Source organism: Pimephales promelas, chromosome 15 (genome assembly GCF_988280905.1).
Source record: "Pimephales promelas chromosome 15, fPimPro1.hap1.1, whole genome shotgun sequence".
In the NCBI taxonomy this organism is placed as follows: Eukaryota; Metazoa; Chordata; class Actinopteri; order Cypriniformes; family Leuciscidae; genus Pimephales; species Pimephales promelas.
The window spans coordinates 11,031,037-11,058,818 of NC_142783.1; the positions used below are offsets into that span (position 1 = coordinate 11,031,037).

The following is a 27,782-nucleotide window of genomic DNA, read 5'->3' on the forward strand; positions in this document are numbered from 1 at the left end:
GTCAGTGGCAGCGAGGTCAGTGGTCAGTCCCCCCCCTCGTGCATATCTCTGAGCAGTTTGGCTTGGAAAACCTGCAAAGTGCTCATTGCATGCAGGGCGGAGGCTGCCTGTCCCGCCGCTCTATAGGAACGCGCCACCATAGACGACGAGAACCTACAGGCTTTGGATGGGTGCTTAGGAGTCCCACGGGAGGACGCGCTCTGTGGACACAGTTGCATCGCAACAGAGCGCTCCACCGGGGGAATCCCAGCGTACCCGCGGGCAGCCGCACCGTCGAGGGGAGGAAAGGCGGGGGAAGCTGGAGCGTGCTCTCGGGAGGTCAAAGGAGCCTTCCAAGTGCGCGTCAGTTCTGCATGCAACTCGGGGAAAAAAGGAATTGGGGTCGGCTGTGGCCTTGCGGCGGCAGCTTTACCCAAAAACCAATTATCCATCCGTGAGAGATCTGGGCAGGGCGGAGGGTTCCACTCTAACCCGATACTCACGGCGGCCCGAGACGGCATGACCGTCATCTGACACGGGCAACGCTAGCGCTCCCGAAGGAGGCAACGCAGCCGCATCCTCACTTCCCGAGGAATCAAGCCCGCCCTGTGATGCTGCGATCGACATCGCATCATCCTCTGGAGCGCCGAACGAAACAGACGGTACCTGCGAAGAGGCAGTCGCCTGAATCGATTCGGCGCTCACTGGCTCCAACACTGGAGCGGGAGGTGTGGCCCGAGGTTCTCTCGTCGGGTTTTTGTTCCACACCGTCACCGACTCTTACTTTTGTCAGATCATTGAGTCTAGATCGCAGTGTAGAGATGGTCATGTTCCCACAGAAGGAACATGAGTCATCCACGAACGCTGCTGTTGCATGCTTAATGCCCAGACACAGCAAGACCTGCGATCGTGACCATCAGAAGATGACATGAATCGACCGCACCCAGAAGAACACGGGCGAACCATCTTTAAAAAGACGTGCCACGTGCAGCTTTTAAGAGAGGAGGAAATTCACTCTTTCAGCACTGAGGCGTCCAGGGAGAAGCGCAAAGTCTGGCAGACCACTGCTCAGATCGCAGGCAATGCAGAATCTCGCTGGGTACCGCCGTCACACCAACACTGAAGAGGACGCTCGTCTCGAAGTCTCTTGGCTCCGAAGCGAAAACATACTGCGGTTGCGTTCACTTCCTCCTTTTATACCCACGGGGTGAGGCAGAGTTACGCTATGCAAATTCCGCAGCCCCAAGGCATTTTCATGCCATTGGCTCGTTATTAAATACTCGAAGAGGATTGGCTTTCTATGCGAAACCCCCATTCTCCATCATTCCTGACGTAACTCGGAGTGACTACGAAAGGGAACATCTTTTACTTTTACTTGTGTCCAGACTCTATTTTTAATCAAATTAAAACTGTGCATTAATCAGAACTTAATGTTTAACCCTTATTGGGTGAATCTTATATTCCACCACAAAATCCATACACATTATTTTCCATATACCCATTTTTACATCCATATACCATGGAGATTGCTTGTATAATGTTCATGACACATTTCAATTTCGTTTCATTAACTTTAGTACAGAAATAACTAAAACTGACATAAATATGTATTGAAACTAAATAATGAAATTAAAAACTAATGATGTCTGTCAACACATTTACGTGCTTTTTTCTGTAATTTTATAAATAAAAATGAGTTTATGTGCAATATGTTTTATTGCATTACAGTAAAGAAAATGAAATTATCATTTATATGACTTTTCATTACAGAAATTACAGTGCATTGTGGCAATTGGTTAGAGCCAATGTTACTGTCATGCTGGACAATTACACTTAAATAAACTGATTTTGGACAAATACATTTGAAGTTATATGTACAGTATGTGAACCATTTATTATCTTTAGTCTTGTCATTAACAAATAAAAAAGCAGTTTAATAATGGATATACTTCATGATCCATATTGCAGCCATTATCTAAAAAAAAACATGTTCTGCTTATTCCCAATCAGCTTTACTGTATTAAAATATCACCATTTGTATCCAAAGAGAACTAAAGGGTTTAAGCAGTTGTGTCGGTTCAGTTTTGCGGGGTCACACTGGTGGTGTAGAGATACGAGACCGTTCCCGCCTGGATCTGGAAGGTTTGACCCTGGATCTGATGGCTGGGGATCTGCTCGTTGGTCTGGCTGATGGAGATGGGCTGTCCGCTTTGACTGCTGACGTGAATGCCTCCTGTTGGACTCGACCGGCTGGGATTCTCCGAGGTTTCGGACAGCTGGTGGATCACCTGCAGCTGCTGTGGAGCTCCGTGATGAACCTGCAGTTGCTCCATGGCTTCTTTTGTCAGCGTGAAGACGTGCATCTGCTCCGGCTGCCCGCTGTCTGCTTGACTTCCCAAGACGCTGATGGTTTGGATTTGAGCGCTGCCGTCTAACCCGTCCGGTGCGACCAGTGCCAGGTTTTGGACTTGACCAGAAGGTTGGGTGAGAAGCGTGAGACCCTGTTCCACAGATGTGTCTTCTGCAGTGATGATGCTGATAGCTTGATCTTGACCCAGGTTGATGTTTTCCACCTCGCTGGTCACCACCAGCTGGATTTCCTGCTCACCGTGGGTGGGAAGTTGGTACGGCTGGAGTTGGAGGATGTTGTGCATTTCTTCGGCCCCTGATGTGGCCTGCACCTCCGCGGGGCCCATGCTCTCAGCTTCTCCTGGTTGACGCTCTTTGTTGTGAGTCTTGGTGTGAGCTTTAAGGTTGTCCAATCGGGCAAACGACAGGTTGCAGACAGAACACGTGAAGGGCTTTTTACCCGTGTGAGACGCCACGTGACGCCTCCTGGCACTGGGGTCCGAGAAGGTCTTATCGCAGACGTTGCAGATGTATGGCTTCTCTCCTCTGGATGACAAGAAAGATTTTTTTTAAACATGCAAATCTTGAACATTAAAAGGAAAGACTCTACAGGCAAAAAATTTTTTCATGTACTGGTCAGTTTTGAGATTTTAGGCTTTTTATAAGATGCTGTTCCATACTAGTGGAAAGAAACCATCCACAAATCAGTTGAATTGTTTATTTTATTGCACTTTATCTATTTATATCTGCAGCTTTCTATTACAAAACATATCTTTGAAGGCCGTTCCATCAAAATATTTTTCAGAAATCTAGACTTTATTCCTATCTATATACTTAATGTTTTTACTGAACTGTTTGTTTATGTATAATTTGTCTGATTTATATTCACCTTTTTCCTTACGCGCCTATAACGTTTTAAAGGATTAGTTCACTTTTGAAAAAACTTTTGCTGATAATTTACTCACCCCCATGTCATCCAAGATGTCCATGTCTTTCTTTCCTCAGTCGAAAAGAAATTTAGGTTTTTGATGAAAACATTCCAGGATTTTTCTCCATATAATGGACTTCAATGGGAACCGGATGGTTCAAGGTCAAAAAGACAGGTAATAACTGTTTCAGATGCAGCTTCAAATGTCTTTAAACGATATCAGACGATGAATAAGGGTCTTATCGTGCGAAACGATCGGTTATTTCAAAGCTTATTCCAAAAATGTAACTTTTCTAAGGACAAATGCTAGCCTTTCTCCATTCTGTGAGGCGCGTTTGTAACGTCACGTATTACGTAATTACGTTCAAAAGGTCACGGGCGACGTAGCCGGAAGTACAGAATCAAAATCGTCCGACATCGCTGTTTTACCCTTTAATTCCTTTTTTGTAAACGGCGTTTGAGTTAGTTTTCACGTTCAACCTATGCGTTCAACTTGTAAACACTCTGACTCTGTACTTCTGGCTACGTCGCCCGTGACCTTTTGAACGTAATTACGTAATACGTGACGTTGCAAACGCGCCTCACAGAATGGAGAAAGGCTAGCATTTGTCCTTAGAAAAGTTACATTTTTGGAATAAACATTAAAATAACCGAGCGTTTCGCATGATAAGACCCTTATTCATCGTCTGGTGTCGTTTAAAGACATTTGAAGCTGCATCTGAAACTGTTATTAACACTATCTTTTGGACCTGAACCATCCGGTTCCCATTGAAGTCCATTATATGGAGAAAAATCCTGGAATGTTTTCATCAAAAACCTAAATTTCTTTTCGACTGAAGAAAGAAAGACATGGACATCTTGGATGACATGGGGGTGAGTAAATTATCAGCAAAAGTTTTTTCAAAAGTGAACTAATCCTTTAAGTTCAGCTGAAACAAATCCTTTGAAAGGATGATCCTTATCAATCAGTTTGTCTGAATGAGCTCAAATTTTTATAATAACAGATAATAGCTTGGTATTTTAATGTGATATGGCATAAAAGGAATATCTATGGCAAGAGCTTTTTTAAGTCGCTGCATTTTTTCCTACTGATTATTTTCTTGTTTTTTTATATATATATATATTCTGCTGTAACAGTATAAAAAAGGACAGCATATACTGTGCAGTTGTGGTCTTTTCTCCTGATTTAAATTAACCATATGTCCCATGAACAATTCAGTGGAAGGGACTAGGAATCTCTTGTTTTTCTCCCCAAATCCTCACGTCCCTTTCCAGGTTTGTATTCACACGGATGCTTAAAAATATAATTGTCAATATTAACAGTGTTTACTGGAATATTTCTAAAGCAAGTAAATACAATTTATTGTATTTACTCAATGTTCCAGTTAATAAAGATTTTTGATGCATGTTACATAATAGAGACATGCTCTCACCTAAAGGATTATTAGGAACACCTGTTCAATTTCTCATTAATGCAATAATCTAATCAACCAATCACATGGCAGTTGCTTCAATGCATTTATGGGTGTGGTCCTGGTCAAGACAATCTCCTGAACTCCAAACTGAATGTCAGAATGGGAAAGAAAGGTGATTTAAGACATTTTGAGGGTGGCATGGTTGTTGGTGCCAGACGGGCCGGTCTGAGTATTTCACAATCTGCTCAGTTACTGGGATTTTCATGCACAACCATTTCTAGGGTTTACAAAGAATGGTGTGAAAAGGGAAAAACGTCCAGTATGCGGCAGTCCTGTGGGCCAAAATGCCTTGTTGATGCTAGAGGTCAGAGGAGAATGGGCCGACTGATTCAAGCCGATAGAAGAGCAACTTTGACTGAAATAACCACTCGTTACAACCGAGATATGCAGCAAAGCATTTGTGAAGCCACAACACGCACAACCTTGAGGCTGATGGGCTACAACAGCAGAAGACCCCACCGGGTACCACTCATCTCCACTACAAATAGGAAAAAGAGGCTACAATTTACAAGAGCTCACCAGAATTGGACAGTTGAAGACTGGAAAAAAGTTGCCTGTTTTGATTAGTCTTGATTTCTGTTGAGACATTCAGATGGTAGAGTCAGAATTTGCCGTAAACAGAATGAGAACATGGATCCATCATGCTTTGTTACCACTGTGCAGGCTGGTGGTGGTGGTGTAATGGTGTGGGGATGTTTTCTTGGCACACTTTAGGCCCCTTAGTGCCAATTGGGCATCGTTTAAATGCCACGGCCTACCTGAGCATTGTTTCTGACCATGTCCATCCCTTTATGGCCACCATGTCCCCATCCTCTGATGACTTCCAGCAGGATAATGGACCATGTCACAAAGCTCGAATCATTTCAAATTGGTTTCTTGAACATGACAATGAGTTCACTGTACTAAAATGGCCCCCACAGTCACCAGATCTCAACCCAATAGAGCATCTTTGGGATGTGGTGGAACGGGAGCTTCATGCCCTGGATGTGCATCCCACAAATCTCCATCAACTGCAAGATGCTATCCTATCAATATGGGCCAACATTTCTAAATGCTTTCAGCACATTGTTGAATCAATGCCATGTAGAATTAAGGCAGTTCTGAAGGCGAAAGGGGGTCAAACACAGTATTAGTATGGTGTTTCTAATAATCCTTTAGGTGAGTGTATATTAGATACACTACAGTAATATTTCTGCAGAAATAATCAAGCTTTTGGGGTTATTCATGGTCTGTTTAAATAACTTTGTTAATTCCTTTTCACTTTAGAATTTCACATTTTAATGTTCAATGGTTGAAGGGTGAGTAGAATAAATGTCATCTTATTATACCAAGATTTTGAAACTGTGTATTACTGTGTTTATAGAACAAATATTTTACTAATTGTTTACAGTTTAACTGAAGTTACTCCCATAATCGCACAAAGCGTCATGGGACTTTGGAAAAATCTCGATACAATTTTATTACACTGTAGATTTTAACTACAATACATATATTTAAAGGCCAAAAATCTCCACTTCAGTAGCTCTACATACACCAAACTTTACAGTTTTATTTCTATCTATATTGATATTCTGAAGGTTTTTACAGATGATAACATTTTATTCTTAAAAATATGGTAAATATGTATTCTTTTCCTGGCTGTTGACAGTATTTTCTGATTTCGGGAGTGATAAAGAGATCAAAAATCTGTGATAATAATAAAAAAAAAAATAACAAGACTTTATCCAATGATCAGATTTCTGTTCTGAAAATGTATGTGCAAATTAGTGTATAATTAAAGAATATTTCAAAAAACTGTTGATATCTATCAGTTTTATTTTGTTTCCTCTATTTACCGGCACTGTCTTAATTTGTTAATATGTTGATTTCTGACCTGTGTATCCTGATATGTGTCTGCAGTGTGCTCTTGGCTGTGAAACACTTCCCACAGATTTCACATGTAAACGGCTTCTCACCTGAAATAATAACACAGGTGTTCATACAGCACAGATATGCAATCTGCTATGAAGTGTGGTCTGTTTGTTACCAGTATGAGTTCTCAGGTGCTTCTTCAGTTGAGCTGCATCCATAAATTTATGATGACATTGCGCACACTCAGGTAAAGCTTTTCCAGTGTGAACGCGGTAATGGCTTTTCAGCTGCCGCTTCTGACTGAAGCTTTTCCCACACTGGTCACAACTGAAAGATTTATTCTCTGTGGAACGAAAATGGAGAATTTTATAGACCGTCAGGCAGTATATAGTCAGTTATTTCAATATGTACTATGGTGTTTTGGTCATGTACTGTACCATGATATGACCAATGTTTTTTTTTTTTTGTATGTAAATAAGGTCATCAAAGTGTACCATGCTTTACATTTAAAATGCTGTGGTATACCATCCCATGGTACAACCACAGTGGAAAAAGAGATCGGACATAGAAATCTTTCTTGGGTTTGAAAGTCGTAGTTGCGTAGCTGTCAATGGAGGGACAAAAAGTTCTCCGATTTCAAAACGAAAAAGATCTTCATTTGTGTTCCAACGATGACCGAAAGTCTAACAGGATTTGAACGACATGAGGGTGAGTAATTAATGTCAGACTTTTCATTTTTGGGTGAACTAACCCTTTAAGTGTCACGTGAGCACCAGAATTCAATTGCTGCTGAAGAAATATTTCTTATTATCAAGTAAATCTTGTAACATTCTTAATGTCTTTACTGTCACATTTGATTAATTTAATGCATCTTTGCTGGATAAAGCATTTTAATCTTAACCCAAACAATTGAATTGTCATGTATAAGCATGGCGCAGTGATTTGGTAGATGTGTAGTAGTGAAGTCCCTCACCTGCGTGTAGGTTCATGTGCTCCAGTAGGGAGTGTTTGGTGGACAGCGCTTTGGAGCATATCGTGCAGATGAAGGGCTTTTCTCCCGTGTGCATGCGTTGATGAACCAAAAGAGTGTGTTTCTGGGTGAAACCCTTCCCACAAACACTGCATCTGAACGGTTTTTCACCTGCATAAAAAGAACATTTTATTTTGAGATTTCCAATGGACACGTGACCGTCACCACCGTGCTTCTCCAAAGTTTTTTCAGACTATGATGACGCATTTCCACAATTATTAACATTGTAAATCTTAGCAACGAATTATTTTTTATTTTTTTACATTTTATTTTTTATTTACTTAAGTTATAACAATATCCTTTGTTTTATAACGCCTTGGCGTTAAATGCCATAAAACCGGTAAATTCTATGAGGGAGTTTGTAATAGTGACGGAAAATTTCTTTCTGACAAAGTTATCAATCTCTAAATTTTTTTTTTTTTTTTGGAAAGTCAAAACGCTATTTTTTTTTCTTTTTTTTACAAATGGAATAGGCCTAAATGGGAACACAAAAATATATATGTATTTTTTCACATGCCTTTTCACATTAGCCAAATGACTTCCGCTTCTAAGAACCCCAGATATGTGAAAAGAGTCTTAAAGGGGTCATCGGATGCAAAATTCCCTTTGATTCATATGGTGTTTGCATATAAATGTGTCTTTGCGGTGTGTGGACACAACCACCATACAATGGGAAAAAAAATCCATTCACTCTAAACACTTTCAATAATCAAGCTGTTTGGATTTTCTGAGCAATATGTTGTCATATTGCTCATGCTCCGCCCACGACCACTGGGATTTTACCAAAGTATGTTACAAATTTACATGAAGACCCTAAAGAATTATATCAGAGCCCGTCTAACAGAGAGACTTGGCACTTCCTATTAGCCCCATTGTGCATCATCTTGGTTGCAGTTCCATTCGAATTCCACTGGAGGTGATCGCGGGCGAGAGCAGAATGAATGGGAGTCTATGGGGCTAAACGGCTAAATCTGTTTCTTTCACCTGCTTGTCGTTAAATCAACATAGATTTTATTGTTGATTCCGCAAGTTCAATATAGATAATAGCCCAAAAGTCGAATGAACGAGTACTTATGTCCTTTTGATTTCTTACAGGTTAGGCCGTTGTTGGCCAGAACACGCTACCATTCTGCTATTGTGTGACGTCATCACAGTTTTGAACGGATTTTTAGAACAGATATGTGAAGTTAAAAATGCAATTTTCAGCTTAGTGTATTATCTTAGCCCTCCCTTTTGAATGCAACTTTCAAATTACTTGACAAAAAAATACATCCTGAGAAAAGTGGATTTCTGGGGGTGAAACCGAAAACTGGGGGGCACTCGACCGCGAGCGCCCCCGCATGGACAGAGACGCGTTACTGCAGCCAGTCCAGAACCCAGAAGTAACCAGCCAGTGCCAATTCTCTTCAATTAGACATTCTCTGATTATACCAACTTGAGGAAAATAGGCATCCGATGACCCTTAAAGTCTCATGAACCGGACGTTGCAAACGACATTTCTCCAGTGTTGTGACGTATTTCCAAGTGAAATGGACTATTGAATAGAGCCTCCTCTCTATCTCTCGCTCATAGCAGACCAACGGTTTGAGGGAAATGGTTAAGCGTTTTCAACCCAAGGCATCAAACTGATGTCATCAAGGAACGCCATTCCAGGCCGGAAGTAACTTTTCAGATGTTGATTAAAGATTACAAACTTTTTTTTTTTTTCGTGTATTAACTTGCATGGATCCACAAGACTCACCATATGCACAAACAAAGTAAATAAAGTCAAATTTGATTTAATGACGTCTTTAATCTCCAATGAAACACTTAAATATAATTAAAAGAATATTGACCAAGTCACGTTAATTGATAGATGTTTAGTGTGTAATACAAACAAATGTTAAAACAAATGGAAACACTTTACAATAAGGCCTCATTTATTAACATTATAGTTAATTGCACGAGTTAAAGGCAGGGTAGGCGATTTGTTCCAGAAACATTTTTTGTTATGCTGGTTGAATGTCTTCTCATCCAGATAGCAATCACTAAATTCAGTGGTCTAAAGGTATTTTTATCGTCTGTGGCGTAGGACCATAACATGTTTTTCCAATTACATGATGTCCTACCTGCCTGTCAGCGTATGTATTTCGATACCTCCACACACCTGCTCGCACAGTCATCACACAACATCAGCGTGTTTCATGCTATGAGTTAGACAGACGTCAGTCACAGAGCACCTCAACCAAAACAGCAGACACCTTTTACAGTTCCTCCTGAATCAAAACCATGGGCTTATGCTGCGTTCACGCAATGTAATTTGCAACGGCTTGTGACTTAAATTTGTGAGTTTCAATGGCAACACTATCAACGCTGAAATGATACTGCAGCAGTCAGGTGGTAAAGGTCAGTGCTCTTTAAGTTGTTGAAGTTCATTATAATTGTAATATTATGTGTTTTGAGACAGAGGTAATTTAACACGGTCTCGTGACGTTTTTGTTTGCTCAAGTGTTTTGAAGAATGCGTTGCCTTTGGAGACGCTCTGAAGGGAGGGTGGGATCTCATGCTTTCAAAACTAGCTTGCTATTTCTATTTGCTACTAATCAGTCAGTTAGGCCATGTCCACACTAATACGTTTTCGTTTGAAAAACGTATATTTTTCTCTCCGTTTTGGCCTTCCGTCCACACTGAGATGCCGTTTTAAGTCAACAAAAACGTATCGTTTGGAAAAAGGCTCTCCAAAGTGGATAAATTTGAAAACGCCATTTTCGCGTTGTAGTGTGGACAGTGAAACCGGAGGTATTTCAAAACGATGATGTAAGTTTAGTCATGTGATCCATGTAGTACCAATAGATATTCATGTTTATCGGTATTGTGCCTGTTATGTGTTATTCATTTTACACTATTGCTAAAATATGTTACTTAATATGTGCTATTCTTCATAGCACTGCAAAGATGACAGATAATGTACTTACATTTGCTGTCCTGCGGCAAAACAGGAGAGCAGTTGCGTTTTAGACCAAACATATGGTGGCTAAATGCGACCTGGACACATCAGTGATGGTGAGATATTTTGCTAAATAAAATTATCCTGTTATTGTGCGATAACATAATTATTTATTTTCCCATCTGTATCATCTCAGTGAGCTTTTGTGAAGTTTCACACATGCGCAGTAAAGTGAATTTAGAAATTTCTCATCCACACTAAAACGTCGGGAAACGCCTGAAAACGCTAGTGTGGACGGAGAGCGTTTTTAAACGAAAACCCCGTTTTCAAATGTATCCGGATTAATGTGGACGTAGCCTTATTTAGTATAATAAAAAATGAGGTGCACCTGTATGAGTTCGTTGATGTATCTTCAGTAACAGATGGTTTTTATAAACCTTCCCACACTCGTCGCATCTGGCCTCTGTGTCCGGGTACTTCCTCTTTCTCCCTCTCTTCCCCGGCTCCTTGCGCTCAGTCAGATTGTCTCCTAACCTGTATCCCTTCAGTTTGACAGGCTGCCGAATTTTGCGCTTGCTGTGACGGGGTCTGTTTTCCTCTCTGGGGTTGTAGTCGCTGTCACTTAGGTCTCTTGGAGGTGAAGTGGGATCTAAGAGAGGTTCTGTGGGCTCTTTAGTCTCTGTTGGTAAAACGCATTCTGGATTCTCTGTCTGGCTTGACTCCTGAGTGTACATGCTCTTTTTGGGGCGCCCTCTTTTACGCTTAATCTGTGTGCATTCATCAACACCTTCACCCTGAGCGGACACCACATTTTCAACCGTTGAACTGTCCTTTTGAAGGACCTTGTGGGCTTTGAGCAGATCTGGGATGTCCAGAAAGCGGGCCATGTCAAACAGCTGCTCAGAGCTACTCTGGTCCACCAACACATTTGCGCTGTAGATGAACTCAAGCACGGCCGAGAAGGTTTTCGCAGACATCCCGTCCAGCTTGTACACCGACTGGCTTACCTGATCTTCAGCAGTGAACATCAATGAGAAATATTCACTGCTCGCTGCTAATAAGGCCTTGTGCGCCTTGAAGTGCACGTCTTCTACGATAAGGGTTGTATCACAGAGCTGTTCCCTTCTTCTGAGATTGTCAAATTTACGCAGGATAGTGTCCTTGTGTGTTTTTGAATGCAGGGCGAGGACAGGTGACGCTGGCGGGAGAGACGGCGCAGACATGGTGCTGTGAGCTTGAATCTAAAAAGGAAAAGGTTTTAACACATCTTTTATCTTTGCAATCTAGCAGTGGTTTTAAATGGGCATCAGGTGGTGAACAACACAATACCAAACCCATACAGTATAGTCCGCGTTTTTCTTTGAATAGTCTTGTTCCTGGTTTTTGAAGATGAGGGCATGTCAAACAACCTGTCCATGTTGGCATCTGTCTGCATTTGACTTGCTTCTAATGGTGCTTTTCCACTACACAGTACCAGCTCGACTCGACTCGCCTTTGTTTGGTTTTCCACTGTGTAAAAGTTTTTTGTATCACCTCCAGCGAGGTTCTGTGCGAGCTAAGGTGAGCTGAGCCGGTACTAAAATGTGAAGTGAAAACAATGCTGACTGCTGATTGGTCAGAGAGAATCGTCACCATTCACTGCGTCATCATTTCACGCTCCACATGGAGAGTATCCAGAATAACCCCACCATTCTTAAATCGTTTGGCCAGAGATAGTTACTAAACTTACTACTATTATTGTGGCAACTCTGAAGAATACGCCATGGTCAAACGAGGGGGTGCAGACTTTCCTTTGTTTGGTTGCCGAAGAGAGGATCCAGCGAGAGATTGAAGGGGCAACGAGGCGTCGCTATGACGACCGGATACTATTTGTGGCGGTACTGTCTGCAATGGAAAACGAGTTGAGGTGAGCCGAGCCGAGTCGAGTTAAGTCGAGCTGGTACTGGTAATGGAAAAGCGCCATAAGAAACATAAACTTGGACACACAGTCTGACCTAAAATAAATGATATGGGAAGCATTTTCTTCTTCTCTTTAAAGACCTAATTATTTACATGCATACATTTAGCAGATGCTTTTAATATTCATAATATATTTTAAGTACACAAGACAACAAACTATATAACACTGTTATAGTGTTTTTTTTTTTAGTTGTTGTTGATATTTTCATACAAAAATCTTACATATTGTGCCTTTAAATGCCCTAATTGAACTAAAGCCTAATCTTGGCTTAATCTAAGACCTGTCTGCAAAACCAGGCTATAATACTACAAATGAAATAAAAGGCCTACTTAAGTGGTTTAAAAAAAGTACACTTTCTTTACATATTTTAAAAATCACACTTTGTAGTAGCTTAACAATGTCAAGTTTTAAGTATTTTGAGACATTATTTTAATCTTTTACACTTTGATGTATTGACTACTAAACATAGCATACTGAAGCACATGTAAAGTTGTTTGTAGTGCTATTCAGTATTACATACAGATAATATATTTTATGTTTTCTGAACTGCAGCTTAATAATTTTTACAACAAATGTTTGTCTTGTACATTTTGGCAGTACTTGAATACAAATACACGCAATTAAGTGTCCAAAAACATTATTACATTTGCTCTTTGCAGCATATTCTTTTAAAGTAGGACTATTACTTGCGTAATAAGTATCGTTACTTGTTTAAAAAAGGAAAGAAAAAAAAGTTAGCTAAAATGAAGTGTATTTTCACCCAGAGCAACATTTTGGGGTTGTGTGTGAGACCGTTGAAGACCAACCAGTTGAGAACCATGTACTATAGTAAATCCACGGTAGTGCATTCTTTGTAGAAACCCATAGAAACATGTAAATCCTGGTAATCATTCAAAACCAAAGTGGACAATGATAGTTCCATCTTTACGCCCAAACTGTATGTAACAGTATTTTTGACACATTAGTTACAGAGATGTCAGGACAATGAAGCATGCACTGCTGCACGCGGTCTGTAAACACAGTATGGTGTAACGTTAGTAGAATCTCACAATGCGTTTTATGCAAAAGGTTTACACACACACACACACGTGCGCGCACATTGAATCTTCATAATATCCATGTCCACGGTCTTTGATCACAGTAATAAAATAATAAACTGCTTTAAAACCAGCGCCATGTGTAAGTTAGCAACAAAGAGCTCGTTTGTTTTCACTTCTAAAATACGCTCACATGGCTAAAAGGCTGGCGCTGATAAGTCAATCGCACTGATTAGTCTGCGAAACGCACTTCAAATAATAACTAACGTTATACTAGTCTCTGAAGACGATAATGTACGATTAAGCTTTCAGGACCTTACCTTAAAGGAACCGTTTCAGAGCCAAATCTCGCGAGAATTAGGTTCCGTGATTTCAGTACCCATCACATATGTAGGCAGGTAGAAGAGAACATTATTGGGTAGAAAGGCAGCATTGCTAGAATTGTGACGTGCTAACCATTTATAACGCGCAATTGATTTCATGTGATCTTTTTATATAGATTGTATGAGCAGATTTATATCTGCTAGTGCAGATTTCTACATTCATTTAACATATTTTCCGTCCTGGGATTTGAAGGTCCGTCTATGGTCTGTGGGCCTCGAGGCGCCCCCTAGAGGAACAGAAACATTTGTCACCCAGTGTTGTGTGTTGTGTTTGCAAACAGCGCCTCTGTTCACTGATGGTGAAGCATTACACACACAGACAAAAATAGCTTTTATTTATAACGGAAGGACTGAAAGGTTAACTGTACATAATGTTGTTCCTTTAGGGTTAGCAGTCAAACCCAGTTGTACTCAGTTACATATTCGCATCTGCGCTTCCGCATCCCCTCAAAATAAGAGAACTAAAACTCCATTTCCCACGATGCGTTTTAAATAGGACAATCACAGTCTCGTCCAGAGTGTGTAACGTAATAATCACAGACTCTGTTTGTTACCGCTGGATCAGAAGGCTGGAGGTTAGTGTGTGATCGAAATGTGCTTTGAGATGCATTTTAAATAGTGTAACTAGTTACTTGCTCGTTTTTAAATGGTTAAATTAACCTCCTAAATCTGTTGAACTTTATTATTGCAGCTTCTTATGACAGCTGTGCCTGATTTTTAAATATTATGTTAAAGCTATTGTATGAATAGTAGTCCTAACGTTACGTTTATTATTATCATTATTTATTATTATATACTAAGACTGTTTTTAAAAAAGTGATTTGTTGCGTAAATAATATATCTAGACTATAATAGTCACGTAAGTAGGACACAGTCTGTCGTTTATTGACTTAATTGGCACAAAATCAGATTTTATGGTTGTCTTGCATGGTTGTAAATGTCTCTCTCTTAAGGAAATTTATTTTTTGGTAACACTTTACAATAAGGTTAGTTAGTTAACATTAGTTACTACATTATTTAGCATTAACTAACAATGAACTGCACTTATACAGCATTTATTAATCGTTGTTAATGTTAGTTTCAATATTTACTAATACTTAAAATCTTGTTAACATTAGTTAATGCACTGTGAACTAACATGAACAAACAATGAACAGTGTTTCATTTTTGTTGAATTTAAAAAAAACATGAAAAAAACTACATTGTGAAGGGTAATAAAATCAGCAAGTGTCAGCAACAATTGATATACATTTTTATATTTTGATGACTACTATTAAATGTTTTTATTAAATGTTGTAAACATCAAACTAATAGCATTTTTAAATGTTAAATAAATGTAATAAATATTCTGACCAGGGAGTGCATAAGGTATTGTAATTGTAAAGTGAATAAGTAGTTGGGCTGTGAATCAATTAATTTTTAATCAAATTAATTACATTATCCCCAGTTTCACAAACTAAGTTTAAGCCTAGTCCCACGTTTGAGCTGTTTTAACTGAAAGCATCTTGCACTGACATATCTTTTAATTAATTAAATTAATCTTTAATATTGTCATGTTTTTTAAGGCATGTTTATAAAAGCTATTTACATGTCCTAATTGAACTAAAGCCTAATCCTGGCTTTATCTGTGAAACCAGGCCTATATGCTGATTTATTAATGGAAATGATTGCAGTACATCATAGATCAGTATGTGCAAAGGTGCAAAGCATCTGTTCTGTATCTTGTATTTGAGCTGAGAATGCAGCGTGTGAAAGTGCTGGTGGTCGGAGCAGGTGTGGTGGGTTTATCCTCGGCAGTGTGTATCGCTGAGACGCTTCCACACTGTTCTGTAACTGTTGTTGCCGAGAAGTTCTCGCCTGACACCACCAGTGATGGAGCCGCTGGAATCTTCCTACCTACTGAGTTTCCTGGTGAGATGAACACTGACAGATGCAGCAAATTTGCCATTGTATCATGTGTTTTGGATTACAGCCTTTTTTTTTTAATTATTATTTAGGCCCATCCATGTAAAAATGGTCAAATTGATTATTATTGAACTCTTTTACTAGATATCCCTCGTGAACGGCAACGGCGTTGGTTCAAGGAGTCATTTGATCATCTTCTTTCCATCGCAGATTCCCCACAGGCCGGAGAAGCTGGCGTGTACTTGAGCTCCGGGTAAAACCCTTGTGATCACACTATAAAGATAATGTATTGATGTGGTTTTCATTTATCATGATCTCAACATTGCATCCTCTTAGGTACCACATTTTCAAGGATGTACCCAACGACAAAAAACCCTACTGGGCAGATGTGGTGTTAGGATTCAGATACATGACGGATCATGAAATGAAGCGTTTCCCTAATCATAAGTTTGGACAAGCGTTCACCACATTAAAGTGTGAATGTCGGAGATACTTGCCATGGATGGAAAAAAGGTACTAAAAAGTTTCAAAATAAAAATCCTGTAATATGTAGTGATATAAATATAAAAGAATAAAAAATATAATTCACAAATTGGACCCTTTTCACAGACTGGAAATGTTCTCTTATAAACATTGTAAATCTAGCCATGTATTAGGGCTGTCATCCAAAATAAAAGTTTGTGATTACATAATATATGTGGGTGCACTGTGTATAATTATTTTATATATATAAATACACACACATGCTTGTATATATTTAAGAAATATTTTCATGTATATACTGTATGTAGATTTATATATAATATATATATTATATATATAAATATACATATTTTATATATAAATAATATTTTTTTCTTAAATATAGATGCATGTATATATATATATATATATATATACACAAAATAATTATACACAGTGCACCCACATATATTACGTAAACACAAACTTTTATTTTGGATATATATATATATATATATGAAGAGTTCAGATGCAAAAGCCTCTAAGTGCCATTTGAAATTTTCTTGTAGAATGATCATTTTTATCAAGCTTGTATATTTAAGTTCAGTAATTTCACTTAAATGGCAATTCATAGGTAATCTTCAATGTCATTTAAGTGAAATTACTGAACTTAAATATATAAGCTTGATAAAAATGATCATTTTAGAAGAATATTTCAAATGGCACTTAGAGGCTTTTGCATCTGAACTCTTCATATATATATATATATATATATATATATATATATATACTAAATTATACAAACTTTGTGAAATTGCCATTAAATTACAGACATCTTTTAAAATTTCATCAGATTTTCTGTCCAATCAAATGCTCTCTGGAGTCTAAAGCATCCCGCCTCCCTACATTATAAATAGTTGCAGCTAAAATTGGTCATTTGTTCACACATTTACTATTTTCTACATGGTGAATGGCACATAGTGCACTATTTAGGGTATAGGGATTGATTCAGACAGTATGAATTGCATTGAATAATGCTGCACGTTTCAAGATACTTCAGTGGGTCTTTAACGCTGCTGTGTAAGTGTTTCTAATATGGCTGAGGGAGTGATGAAAAATTTCACATCTTTCTCTTTTCTGTCTTTTTTTCGCCTGTTTTGGAAAGTCATAGTAAAGCTGTCATGTATTTTTTCATGGGAAATGCAAAAATTATATACCGTAGTTTAGTTTACCCCATGATGACTTCTGCATCTGAGAACCCCAGAAATGAAAAGGGTCCATTTATACAACAAATATGAAGACTACAAGGTGAATAGTAAGCATATGGTGAATAAATCTATATTTCCCAATAGGCTTAGAGCAGTTGGAGGTCAGATCCTTCATGAAAAGGTGACTGATCTTCATAAACTGGCCCTGAACTACGATGCCATCATTAACTGCTCAGGTGTCGGCTCACGCTTTTTGGCGAAGGATGAGGAGGTCTATCCAGTTCGAGGTCAAATATTGAAGATTAACGCCCCTTGGCTGAAGAACTTCCTAAGAGATGGAGATGGCATGACCTACATCTACCCTGGAATGACGCACGTCAACATCGGAGGCACGCGGCAGGTGGGCGACTGGCGTATGGAGGTGAATAAAGAGGACAGCGAGGGGATCCTAGAGCGCTGCTGTCGACTGGAACCGTCCCTGCGAGCGTGTCAGGTGATGGAGGAGTGGGTGGGACTGCGGCCAGGCAGGGCTAACCTGCGGGTGGAGCGTGAATACCTGTCCGTACTGGGCCGCCAGGTGCCTCTGGTGCACAACTACGGTCATGGAGGCTGTGGGGTTACTCTGAGCTGGGGGACGGCACTGGACGCGCTCGATCTGCTGAGACAGAGTCTGTACGAAAAACCACCTCTAGCCAGACTGTGAATCTCATATTGAAGTTTAAGACTTCATACTGATACTGATATCCATGTGTCATATGATTTCCATACTGATAGCTATGCTTTTGTGCACGAGAAATAGCACTTTCATGTTAATAATAAATAAATCATGAATGTAATTTAGGCCTTTAAACCTAATGTAATTTTAGTTTGACTTTTAGTTCTTGAAGATAAATTATGTAAATTGTTCCATGTTGAAATATATTTTTTAATATGCCAGTTTTAAATTCTGAGTGAGTGTTTGAAAATCGCCTTTATTCAAACTTCACCTTTAACTACTTTATACATGAACAAATTGTCAAAGTGACGCTAAATATTTTAATGAAGAATATTGTCTTAATGCTGTCAAGTGTCTTATTTCCCACACAACACAAGTGCTGTTCATAAGCATATCAAATGATCTCTAAATTCATTCATTTTATCATTAAGGGAAACTACAGTTGCAATGTGACCGAAATGTTTTAAAACGGTTCAAAGAATCATAAAAAGGAACAAACTATTAAAATGTGTTAAATATTCGACAATCTAAGAATACTGACGACAACATTTAGTGTAATTGTCTTTTGTTTTTATAAATAATTTTCAAGCTTTATCCAGTTGTATGGTTCAATAGGGCCACCTGAATGATTGGTTATTTCAGATTATATCTGATCTCAGGTCTGTTCGGTCCAGTCGAGTGAGTCTTCTGTTTCCTCCAAATCCTCCTGTAGGTCCTTCCTCTGAAGCACACTTGAATAATGTCTGGAGGGTTGTGGGCCTGTTCTCAGACCGATCTTCCTCTTGGTGAGGTGAAACTCTGCTTTGACAAAGTTGTAGAATTTGTACTCGTACTCCATGCGCTGATAAAGCACCTGCAGGGCCTCGAGATTAGGAGTCTGTTTGTGGACGGTGCCCGTCATGTTCCCCAGCTTCCTGTATTCTGAACCGAGTAGAGACAGACAAGAGACACATAAATAATTTTTAATCAAACTTAAGAGTCTACTGTACATTGAAAATACATGCAGTTTTTAAAACTTAAAAAATAATACAACACTTGCTTATAAACACTAATGTGCAAAAGTCCTATAGGCAGGCATTAGTATTTTCACCCAAAATATGTTTTGCTGTTTTAAACGCAAAGGGTGGTCACACCAAATATTGATTTGATTTAGTTCATTAATTGATAAATAAAATCTATTTATGACATTATTTTTGAAAGTATCCTCACATTATAGCATTTTTACACAAGTGCCTTAAACTTTACACAGAACTGTAGCTTCCCAAATCATCTTTCTTCTGGGACAGCCCAAAATCGTACAGTGTGTACCGGGCATAAGGCTGTGCTGCTGTGGCTGGAAGTCCACAGTATAGTTCTTGTGTTTCTGATCGTCTCTTCTTTTTGTTCTGTTCTTGTTGTTTCTCTTTCCTTCAGTGATTCTGCTTGTTAACAGCAGGTGTTCATCACTAATGTTCAATCATCACTTGATAAATCACTTAATTATCTCATTAACTCACTGGATTTTGCTGTGATTGGACTTGGAGGTCTGTATTTAACTACACCTCTGAGATATATCCAGTGTTGTAGTCGACGAGACCACCTCACTCGAGTCCGAGTCGACACCGAGACCAGAGAGAGTCGAGTCCGAGTCAAGACCGAGTCCAGAGAGAGTCGAGTCCGAGACCAGAGACGGTCGAGTCCGAGTCGAGACCGAGACCAGTGAGGGTTGATTACCTAATTTACTTTTATTTACTTAGAGAATTTTTTTTTTTTTACTGAATTTACTTAGAGTTTAAAAAATATGATCAGTTTAGGGTAAAAAGGCCACATAGTAGGTGGTGTTAAAAGTAATTTTATTACAATTTGTCATGCGCAGTTGCGCACTAGAAAATCACTAATCACTGGGCGTGTCAATCAATTTAAAGAAATATTTTATTAACATACATTAATAATCATGAAAAATATTTTTAATTGAACTCGAGTGGACTCGGGAATAATTCCGAGTCCTAAAAAAAAAATGTTCGAGTACGAGTCAATTCCGAGTCCAAATGGACACGAGTCCATGACAAGACCAAGACCATTAAAATATGGTCTCGAGACCGAGACGAGTCCGAGTCTCGAGTACTACAACACTGGATATATCATTATATTTTTTAATATTAAGTTAAATTATTTTAAAAAAATACATTTATTTACATTTATTCATTTAGCTAACGCTTTTATCCAATGCGACTTACAACTGCTATATATGTCAGAGGTCGCACGCCTCTGGAGCAATTAGGGGTTAAGTGTCTTGCTAAGGGACACCTCAGGCTATGTTTACACGGAAACGATTCTGAAGAGAAAACGCAAAAGTGGCGTTGCGTCATCACTTTTTATTACGCGTTTAGACAAGCGTTTTGTTTGGGAAATCCGCGTGCAAATGGTGACGCAAAAGTGTGTGAAATTCAATGTAGTATGCACTCCAGGCGGCTAGGAGTGCATACTACAACAACACCAAGTCCACATGCCTGCGTACAACCTTCACTGTCAAGCAGACTTTTACGTTTTTACCGTTTACACGGGAACGCGGCGGTGGAGCGTTTTTAAGATTTCCACTCTGGAGGGTGGTTTCACTTTTTTGCGTTTTTAAGCCCCAAAAACGGCGTCGCCGTGTAAACGAAAGGCACATCCGATAAAATATTTTTACGTTTTCAGCCGCGAGCGTTCTCGTGTAAACAGGGCCTTAGTGTCTCACAGTGGATTCGAACACGGGTCTCTCACACCAAAGGCATGTGTCTTATCCTCTGCGCCATCACACCCCTTAAATACTTTTTGTATTTTTAAGTAATTTCACTTGCTTATGTTTATACAATTATATAATTTATATAAATTAAAAGAAATTCTGCTTTTGTATTAAATAGCTTATTATTTTTACTTATCTACTTTTAACAACATTTCTGATACTGCCATGCATTAAACAATTAAATTAATTAAAAGGTGCAAATAGGTTATTAAAATGGTGGCAATATGTTTTTGAAATGGTGACCAGTAAAAATCATTATGAAAACTTGTATGAAAGGTCTTACCTGGACTTTCGTAGATGTTCAAGACGTCAGAGAAGAAGTGTGGAAGGAGTCTCTCCAGCAGAAGCAACACATCCTGAAGTTCCTCCAACACCCCTACCAGCAGGTAATGATCCAGAACGTTCTGCTTGGCCTTTTCCAGCGCCCACAAACCCGGCTCTCTAGGTCATTACAGATTATTGATCAGTTCCAGTGATCACTCATGGACATCTATTGATTCAGAGTTGATCAAAAAAATGCTGGAACCATTAAAAATGAATCGTATAAGATGTACAGTAGCAGTAACGTCCGGATATAATGTCACCTGCACTGAGGATGCTGCCCACAGAAATATGGGATAATGTAGAAGAGACGGGGATTGGAGCATTCTGGGTAGCTTTCCAAGATGCATGTGCTGATGTCCTTTGGTCCAGAAGAACATTTACATTCATGCATTTAACAGACACTTTTAGTCAAAGCAACTTACGAAAGAAGAACAAAAGCAATCTGTCAAAGAGCCAACATTAACATTTCAGTTAGTTACATCAGTGCTATTAAACTGATTTTGTTGTTGAACTGGAACTGAAGCTCTGAGAACAGTCGTTTGTTTATATATTCATCCACAAGAGGTCTGAACTATGGGGTCATTCATCTAAGTCTCCAACCAAAGACCCACGCCTGGCTATTTCCTGCTGCTATGCAAACATATCCAGAACATTCCAGAGAAAGTTGCAAAAAAATGAACAAATGAAAATGACTATTTGAACAGAAATCAATCATGCATTCCCATGCGCATTATTGTATATAATGAAAATGATTGCATTGGTATCTTTAGAGAAACTGTAAAAGTCTAGTTGGGTTTCCACCGGTGATGTCATACATGCACTGCCTGCAACCATTACCACATGTCACACTAATGAGTGAGAGGAAAAGCAGTCAGTCTCACACTAAATATAGACCGAGTAAACTATGTTCATGAACGTTGCCTGCTGAGTTGTGAAGGAGGCATTCATGTGTATCACACAGAGCTGTACAGACTTCATTTATGACAGTAATAGTTCATTCAATGCTCCTTCACTCAGTTCTCTGTTTCTCTAACCTCGCTTGAGACTACTATTTCTTAAGAAACACTTTTGATTTTAAAGCTCTTACTAAGTATCTTTCGTCGTCTTTCATCGCAGGGGTTCGTACGACGTGATTCTCTTCCCCTCTCCAGTCGCCGAACCGCCGGAAGAAATAATTGGATAAAAATCGGTTGATCGGATCTCTGATGATATTGATGTGTGCGGGCTCATCCGTTCGAAACCTGATTACAGAAGAGAGAGGAATCATAATAAAATATCCATTATTTTATCTCTGTTAATTAAGGGCTTGTTCACACCAAGGAGGATCCCGATAAAGATATCATTTTTCAAATCGCTTTAGATTTAAACAAATAGCAGTGTCCACTTCACAACTATAATGATAATGACACAGTCAATAATGTCAATGTCGTTTTAGAAAGACATTGACAGCCAATCAGAATCCATCCTGCATTTAAAGTAGCAGACGACAAAAACTGCAGCGCACGCTCATCATAAACAGGACGTTGTCGTGCTTTGATGTAGATGCTAATATAGTTATCGTTATAGTTGGTGTGAACGGGCCATTACGCGGCTCTCTGAAATAGTCTATTTCCTAATATTCGCTGAGTGATAAAGTGGATTTTACATAATTAACTACAAAATCATGGCTCACAGCCAAAGAAGTACACTTTGAAAGGCTCAACTGTGAAGAAGACTTTATAAAGAAACACATATACACTCACCTAAAGGATTATTAGGAACACCACACTAATTCTGTGTTTGACCCCCTTTCGCGGTTGATGGAGATTTGTGGGATGCACATCCAGGGCACGAAGGTACCATTCCACCACATCCCAAAGATGCTCTATTGGGTTGAGATCTGGTGACTGTGGGGGCCATTTTAGTACAGCGAACTCATTGTCATGTCCAAGAAACCAATTTGAAATGATTCGAGCTTTGTGACATGGTGCATTATCCTGCTGGAAGTCATCAGAGGATGGGGACATGGTGACTATAAAGGGATGGACATGGTCAGAAACAATGCTCAGGATGGCCGTGGCATTTAAACGATGCCCAATTGGCACGAATGGGGCCTAAAATGTGCCAAGAAAACATCCCCCACACCATTACACCACCACCAGCCTGCCCAGTGGTAACAAGGCATGATGGATGGACACCAAATTCTGACTCTACCATCTGAATGTCTCAACAGAAATCGAGACTCATCAGACCAGGCAACATTTTTCCAGTCTTCAAAACTGTCCAATTTTGGTGAGCTCTTGCAAATTGTAGCCTCTTTTTCCTATTTATAGTGGAGATGAGTGGTACCTGGTGTGGTCTTCTGCTGTTGTAGCCCATCCGCCTCAAGGTTGTGTGTGTTGTGGCTTCACAAATGCTTTGCTGTATATCTCGGTTGTAACGAGTGGTTATTTCAGTCAAAGTTGCTCTTCTATCAGCTTGAATCAGTCGGCCCATTCTCCTCTGACCTCTAGCATCAACAAGGCATTTTCGCCCACAGGACTGCCGCGTACTGGATGTTTTTCCCTTTTCACACCATTCTTTATAAACCCTAGAAATGGTTGTGTGTGAAAATCCCAGTAACTGAGCAGATTGTGAAATACATCTGGCACCAACAACCATGCCACGCTCAAAATGTCTTAAATCACCTTTCTTTCCCAATCTGACATTCAGTTTGGAGTTCAGGAGATTGTCTTGACCAGGAAGCCATCAGAGGCAGATCTAGTTGGGCGACCACATTCTTTTGCAGAATTGTTTTATAGATAAAATTAACTAATTTAATAATGAATGATATTTACAACGGAACTGAATCAACACTGAACTGACTTCAGCTGAACAACAGCCTGTTATCACTGTAAAGCTGCTTTGAAACAATCTCTATTGTGTGACTTGGCTTGACTTTAATGATGGCAATCATGTAATGGAGCAAATAAAAGTTGATTTTGGGAGTTGATTTCATCGATTCCAACGGTCATAGTAGACTGCGGAAAATGCAGAATCGAACACCTCTACTGAACTGAGGAAAAGTTGATTCTTAAAACAATTTTTTCCAATTGAAATAAATGTATGTTTTCTCTTTATACTTACAAGTGCAACTAATTATTTTTTTTTGAGTGTTTCAGGTCTTGTGTATCATATATGATGGCCCAATCTTGAGTCATGAACTGTCAACTGTCATGAAAATGACCTCAGATGACTTTAGTGTTAATATTACCACAATATTGTTGAAGATTTAGACTGATTGTTTGGTGCATCAGAAACTTTAGAATCATTTACAGGTAAAATTCAATTTAATATTGTCTAAGTATTAAAGGGGATACTCCACCCAAAAATTATGTCATCATTTACTCACCCTCAAGAATAGATATTTACAAGAGTGTTGGTAACCAGACAGTTGATGGACTCCATTGGCTTCCATAGTATTGTCTTTCCTACTATTGAAGTCAATGAGGCCCCTAAACTGTTTGGTTATTAATTTGGTAATTCATACAGGTTTGGAACAACATGAGGGTAAATAAATGATGACAGAATTTTCATGTTTGGGTGAACTATTTATCAATTAATTTGAGTAAGTAGTCGTAAGTGAGCTAATGTAGTTTATCTTGCAATAATGGCTGCACTGTTCATTACCTTATATAAAAGAAGCATCAACTTACCAAAATAATTAATAGAAATATTACCTGCTAAAGTTGAGAAAATGCACATGTCGGGTGTAAAGAAATGGCTGAGGAGTTGTGCTGATGTTTCTAATGAGATTTTCCTACATGGGAATAAAAGGAGAATGGTTCAAATTAACCATTGATGTTCAATGGTGGATGAAATAGACTGGAATAATAATGATGAAATAATTAAATGGTCAAGCAAACAATTATTGACCAGAACTAGTCATCACATCATCATCATTTGCAGCATTGTTTTACCTGTTCACGTTTGGTGAGTCTGGTCTTGTTGTGAATATCAGAGGAGACAAGAGTGAACTGATGTCTGTCCGCCAACATGCGCAGCAACAAAACTATAGTGCGACTTCCACACTTACCAACCCTGTTATACACAACCTGACTTGGGAAAGGTAAAGCCTGCAACAGAGAAAAAAAAACCCTGTAGTATTCAAAGAGTTTCCGCTTCAGAACAATCTTACATTATGTTGGAATGAAAATGGATTTGCATCAAGATATTAGTAACAAATGAGATTCAAGCACTCAAATCTTGTAGTATATGACATGCAGTGCTCTTACTCTGGGTGCTAAAGGTCCATGGCCACCAGAAAATCTCCCTATAAAGTTTAAAATAATAATCAAAAATGTATCTGTGCATATATTTGAGCATACTGAACATTACAAATAGCTTTGTGATACATATGCATACCAAATGTTCAGTCCACCCGTTAATCATAACTGATAATCTCACATTTCCTAAGTTCACTATGTATAATATTTGTAGTTTAAAGCTTGCATGCCTCAATGTAAGAGTGATATCTTTTAAATGGGTATTTTTGCTTTGGAAATCCACAGGTTATTCCACCCTTCCATCTAGCTGTCAGTTTTGGTGACTGCTGTCATTGTAGTGCGAGTGAATGAAAAGTCCCGCACAATGAAAGGCCTCATATCATCCACTTAACATAGACTCCTGTGGAATTCGCTGTGGGTTTCACAAGCCAAGAACAACACTGGTATGGACTCATAGTGGAGACAGGAAACTTTGACAGTCTGCCCTTTATGAACCTTGACTGATGCCATTGATCTTAACCATTAGGTTCATTCAATTAGTTATAAACATCATGAAACTGAAACTGTTCATATTCATATTTCAGTGGAAGCAATGACTGAACTGTTAGAGCCTAAGGCTTGTTATATAAGCCTTTATTATATAAGTTCATTTAAAAAGGGTGTCATAGTTTTTAAAAGTTTGTTTGATGAGGGTATTGAGGTTTTGAGTCAAAATCCAATTTCGCTGAGCTTGTTTAGCCTACTCTAGCAGTGCTTTTAGTTGTTAAAACACTGATAGTTCAAATCTTTATTGGGATATTTAGTCTCACTAAGGCTATAACTCTTGAATAAACAAGTGGAAAAAAATTAATAAGTGTATTCAATTTGCTGTATATTAACTCAGGACAAGAGTAAGAGGGGTTACTGTCGTCTGCTGTTGTATATAGCCTACTAAAGGATGGCTTTCCCTAATTTTCTTCTTCATTGTAACAACTTACCCCATGCCTTCTGATATGTTTGAGGTCTTACCTATATAATATCCCACATCCAGCAGGAGTTTTGGTGCTCCTCCGTTGAACTGATATAACACAGACCCCAGACAGAATATGAGGAGAGCGGTGAGACAGAAGCTCAAATCCCGGCGCGAGACTCGAAGCAGAACCACCGCGAGCCAGTTCTCCCTCCGGTTCCTCGCGCGCATGTAACCGGTCAAGTGTTTATGAGAGGAAGGATTTCGAAAAGTCATCATATTCTCATGACGGTATAATCCAGAGTCAATTTTACTCATCCATCTGATGTTCGGTATTAACACACAACGATATCATTTTGGTCTGAAAGCAGCAGAATAGTCTGCTCAGGTCAGATTTTCTCTGTAAACCTATCATGATGTGGCGGTGTTTAACCTGCAGGTGTGTGTGCAGTCAGTGCTACAGTCCCACTGGACCCTCATTCGAGACAGGGTTAGTTCAGCTGCAGGTCGGAGGAATGGGATTAATTGGCGAGAGGAGGAGTGCCGAAAGGTGAATTGCTACAACAGAAATTATACAATAAAACCGGTGGTTCTCAAACTTTTGCGGCCACGTGCCGTTTAAACATAAATCTGGCAATACATGGTCAGATAACACACATATAAAAAAATCATTAAAAAAACGTTCAATGAAAAACACCTGAAATTGTTTTACTTTGAAATCCTTTAAATCATTGGAAAAATATAACAGTAAGAACAATCAGAACGTCTCGGTTACGTATGTAACCCTCGTTCCCTGAGTAGGGAACGGAGACGTTACGTCAGAAGTGACGGAGATTGGGGGTTTCGCATAGAAAGCCAATCCTCTTCGAGTATTAAAACACGAGCCAATGGCATGCAATGCCTTGGGGCTGCGGAAATTTGCATAGCGTACTCCGCCCTACTCCGTGAGTATAAAAGGAGGAAGTGAACGCAACCGCAGTATGTCTTCGCTGAGGAGCCAAGACTGAACTCGGCCTCTACCCAGCGATACAGCAGAAGTGGCAGGGAGACGTAACGTCTCCGTTCCCTACTCAGGGAACGAGGGTTACATACGTAACCGAGACGTTCCCTTTCGTAGTCACTTCGAGTTACGTCAGAAGTGACGGAGATTGGGGGTCTGTGCCATCACGCCATCTTCAAGCTGTCTTCCAGTGCCCTGCGAAAGACTGAACCCCCGAGCCTTACCTCTTTTTTTTTTTTTTTTTTTTTTTGGGGATCCGACTTTGACACAGGATTACCAAGGTACACTGGGAA

The 27,782-nt window shown here is 39.3% G+C and overlaps 3 protein-coding genes across 4 annotated transcripts; 1 reads left to right on the forward strand and 2 right to left on the reverse strand.

Annotated features, from left to right (window-relative positions):
* Positions 1-1,737: 1,737 nt before the first annotated feature.
* Positions 1,738-13,929, reverse strand: zbtb24 (zinc finger and BTB domain containing 24). Its single transcript, XM_039673218.2, has 6 exons — positions 13,856-13,929; positions 10,927-11,779; positions 7,556-7,723; positions 6,758-6,925; positions 6,605-6,686; positions 1,738-2,874 (listed from the first exon to the last, which is right to left on the reverse strand). The coding sequence occupies exons 2-6, from the start codon at positions 11,759-11,761 to the stop codon at positions 2,058-2,060; spliced, it is 2,070 nt and encodes a 689-aa protein (XP_039529152.1). The 5' UTR covers positions 11,762-11,779; positions 13,856-13,929; the 3' UTR covers positions 1,738-2,057.
* Positions 13,930-13,974: 45 nt separating this feature from the next.
* Positions 13,975-18,554, forward strand: ddo (D-aspartate oxidase). Of its 2 annotated transcripts, none has more exons than XM_039673220.2 (5): positions 13,975-14,493; positions 15,556-15,829; positions 15,968-16,076; positions 16,160-16,336; positions 17,638-18,554. In XM_039673220.2, exons 2-5 carry the CDS (start codon positions 15,658-15,660, stop codon positions 18,194-18,196), a joined length of 1,017 nt encoding a protein of 338 aa, XP_039529154.2. In that variant the 5' UTR covers positions 13,975-14,493; positions 15,556-15,657; the 3' UTR covers positions 18,197-18,554. The 2 variants fall into 2 exon arrangements, with proteins under 2 accessions (XP_039529154.2, XP_039529153.2); XM_039673219.2 differs by having other exon boundaries at positions 14,205-14,493; positions 15,652-15,829.
* LOC120480227 (uronyl 2-sulfotransferase) lies at positions 17,760-27,239 on the reverse strand. The gene is made up of 8 exons (XM_039673232.2): positions 26,549-27,239; positions 25,550-25,587; positions 25,235-25,390; positions 24,995-25,074; positions 22,384-22,537; positions 21,557-21,654; positions 21,256-21,413; positions 17,760-19,129 (listed from the first exon to the last, which is right to left on the reverse strand). The coding sequence occupies exons 1-8, from the start codon at positions 26,805-26,807 to the stop codon at positions 18,864-18,866; spliced, it is 1,209 nt and encodes a 402-aa protein (XP_039529166.2). The 5' UTR covers positions 26,808-27,239; the 3' UTR covers positions 17,760-18,863.
* Between the last annotated feature and the right edge of the window lie 543 nt (positions 27,240-27,782).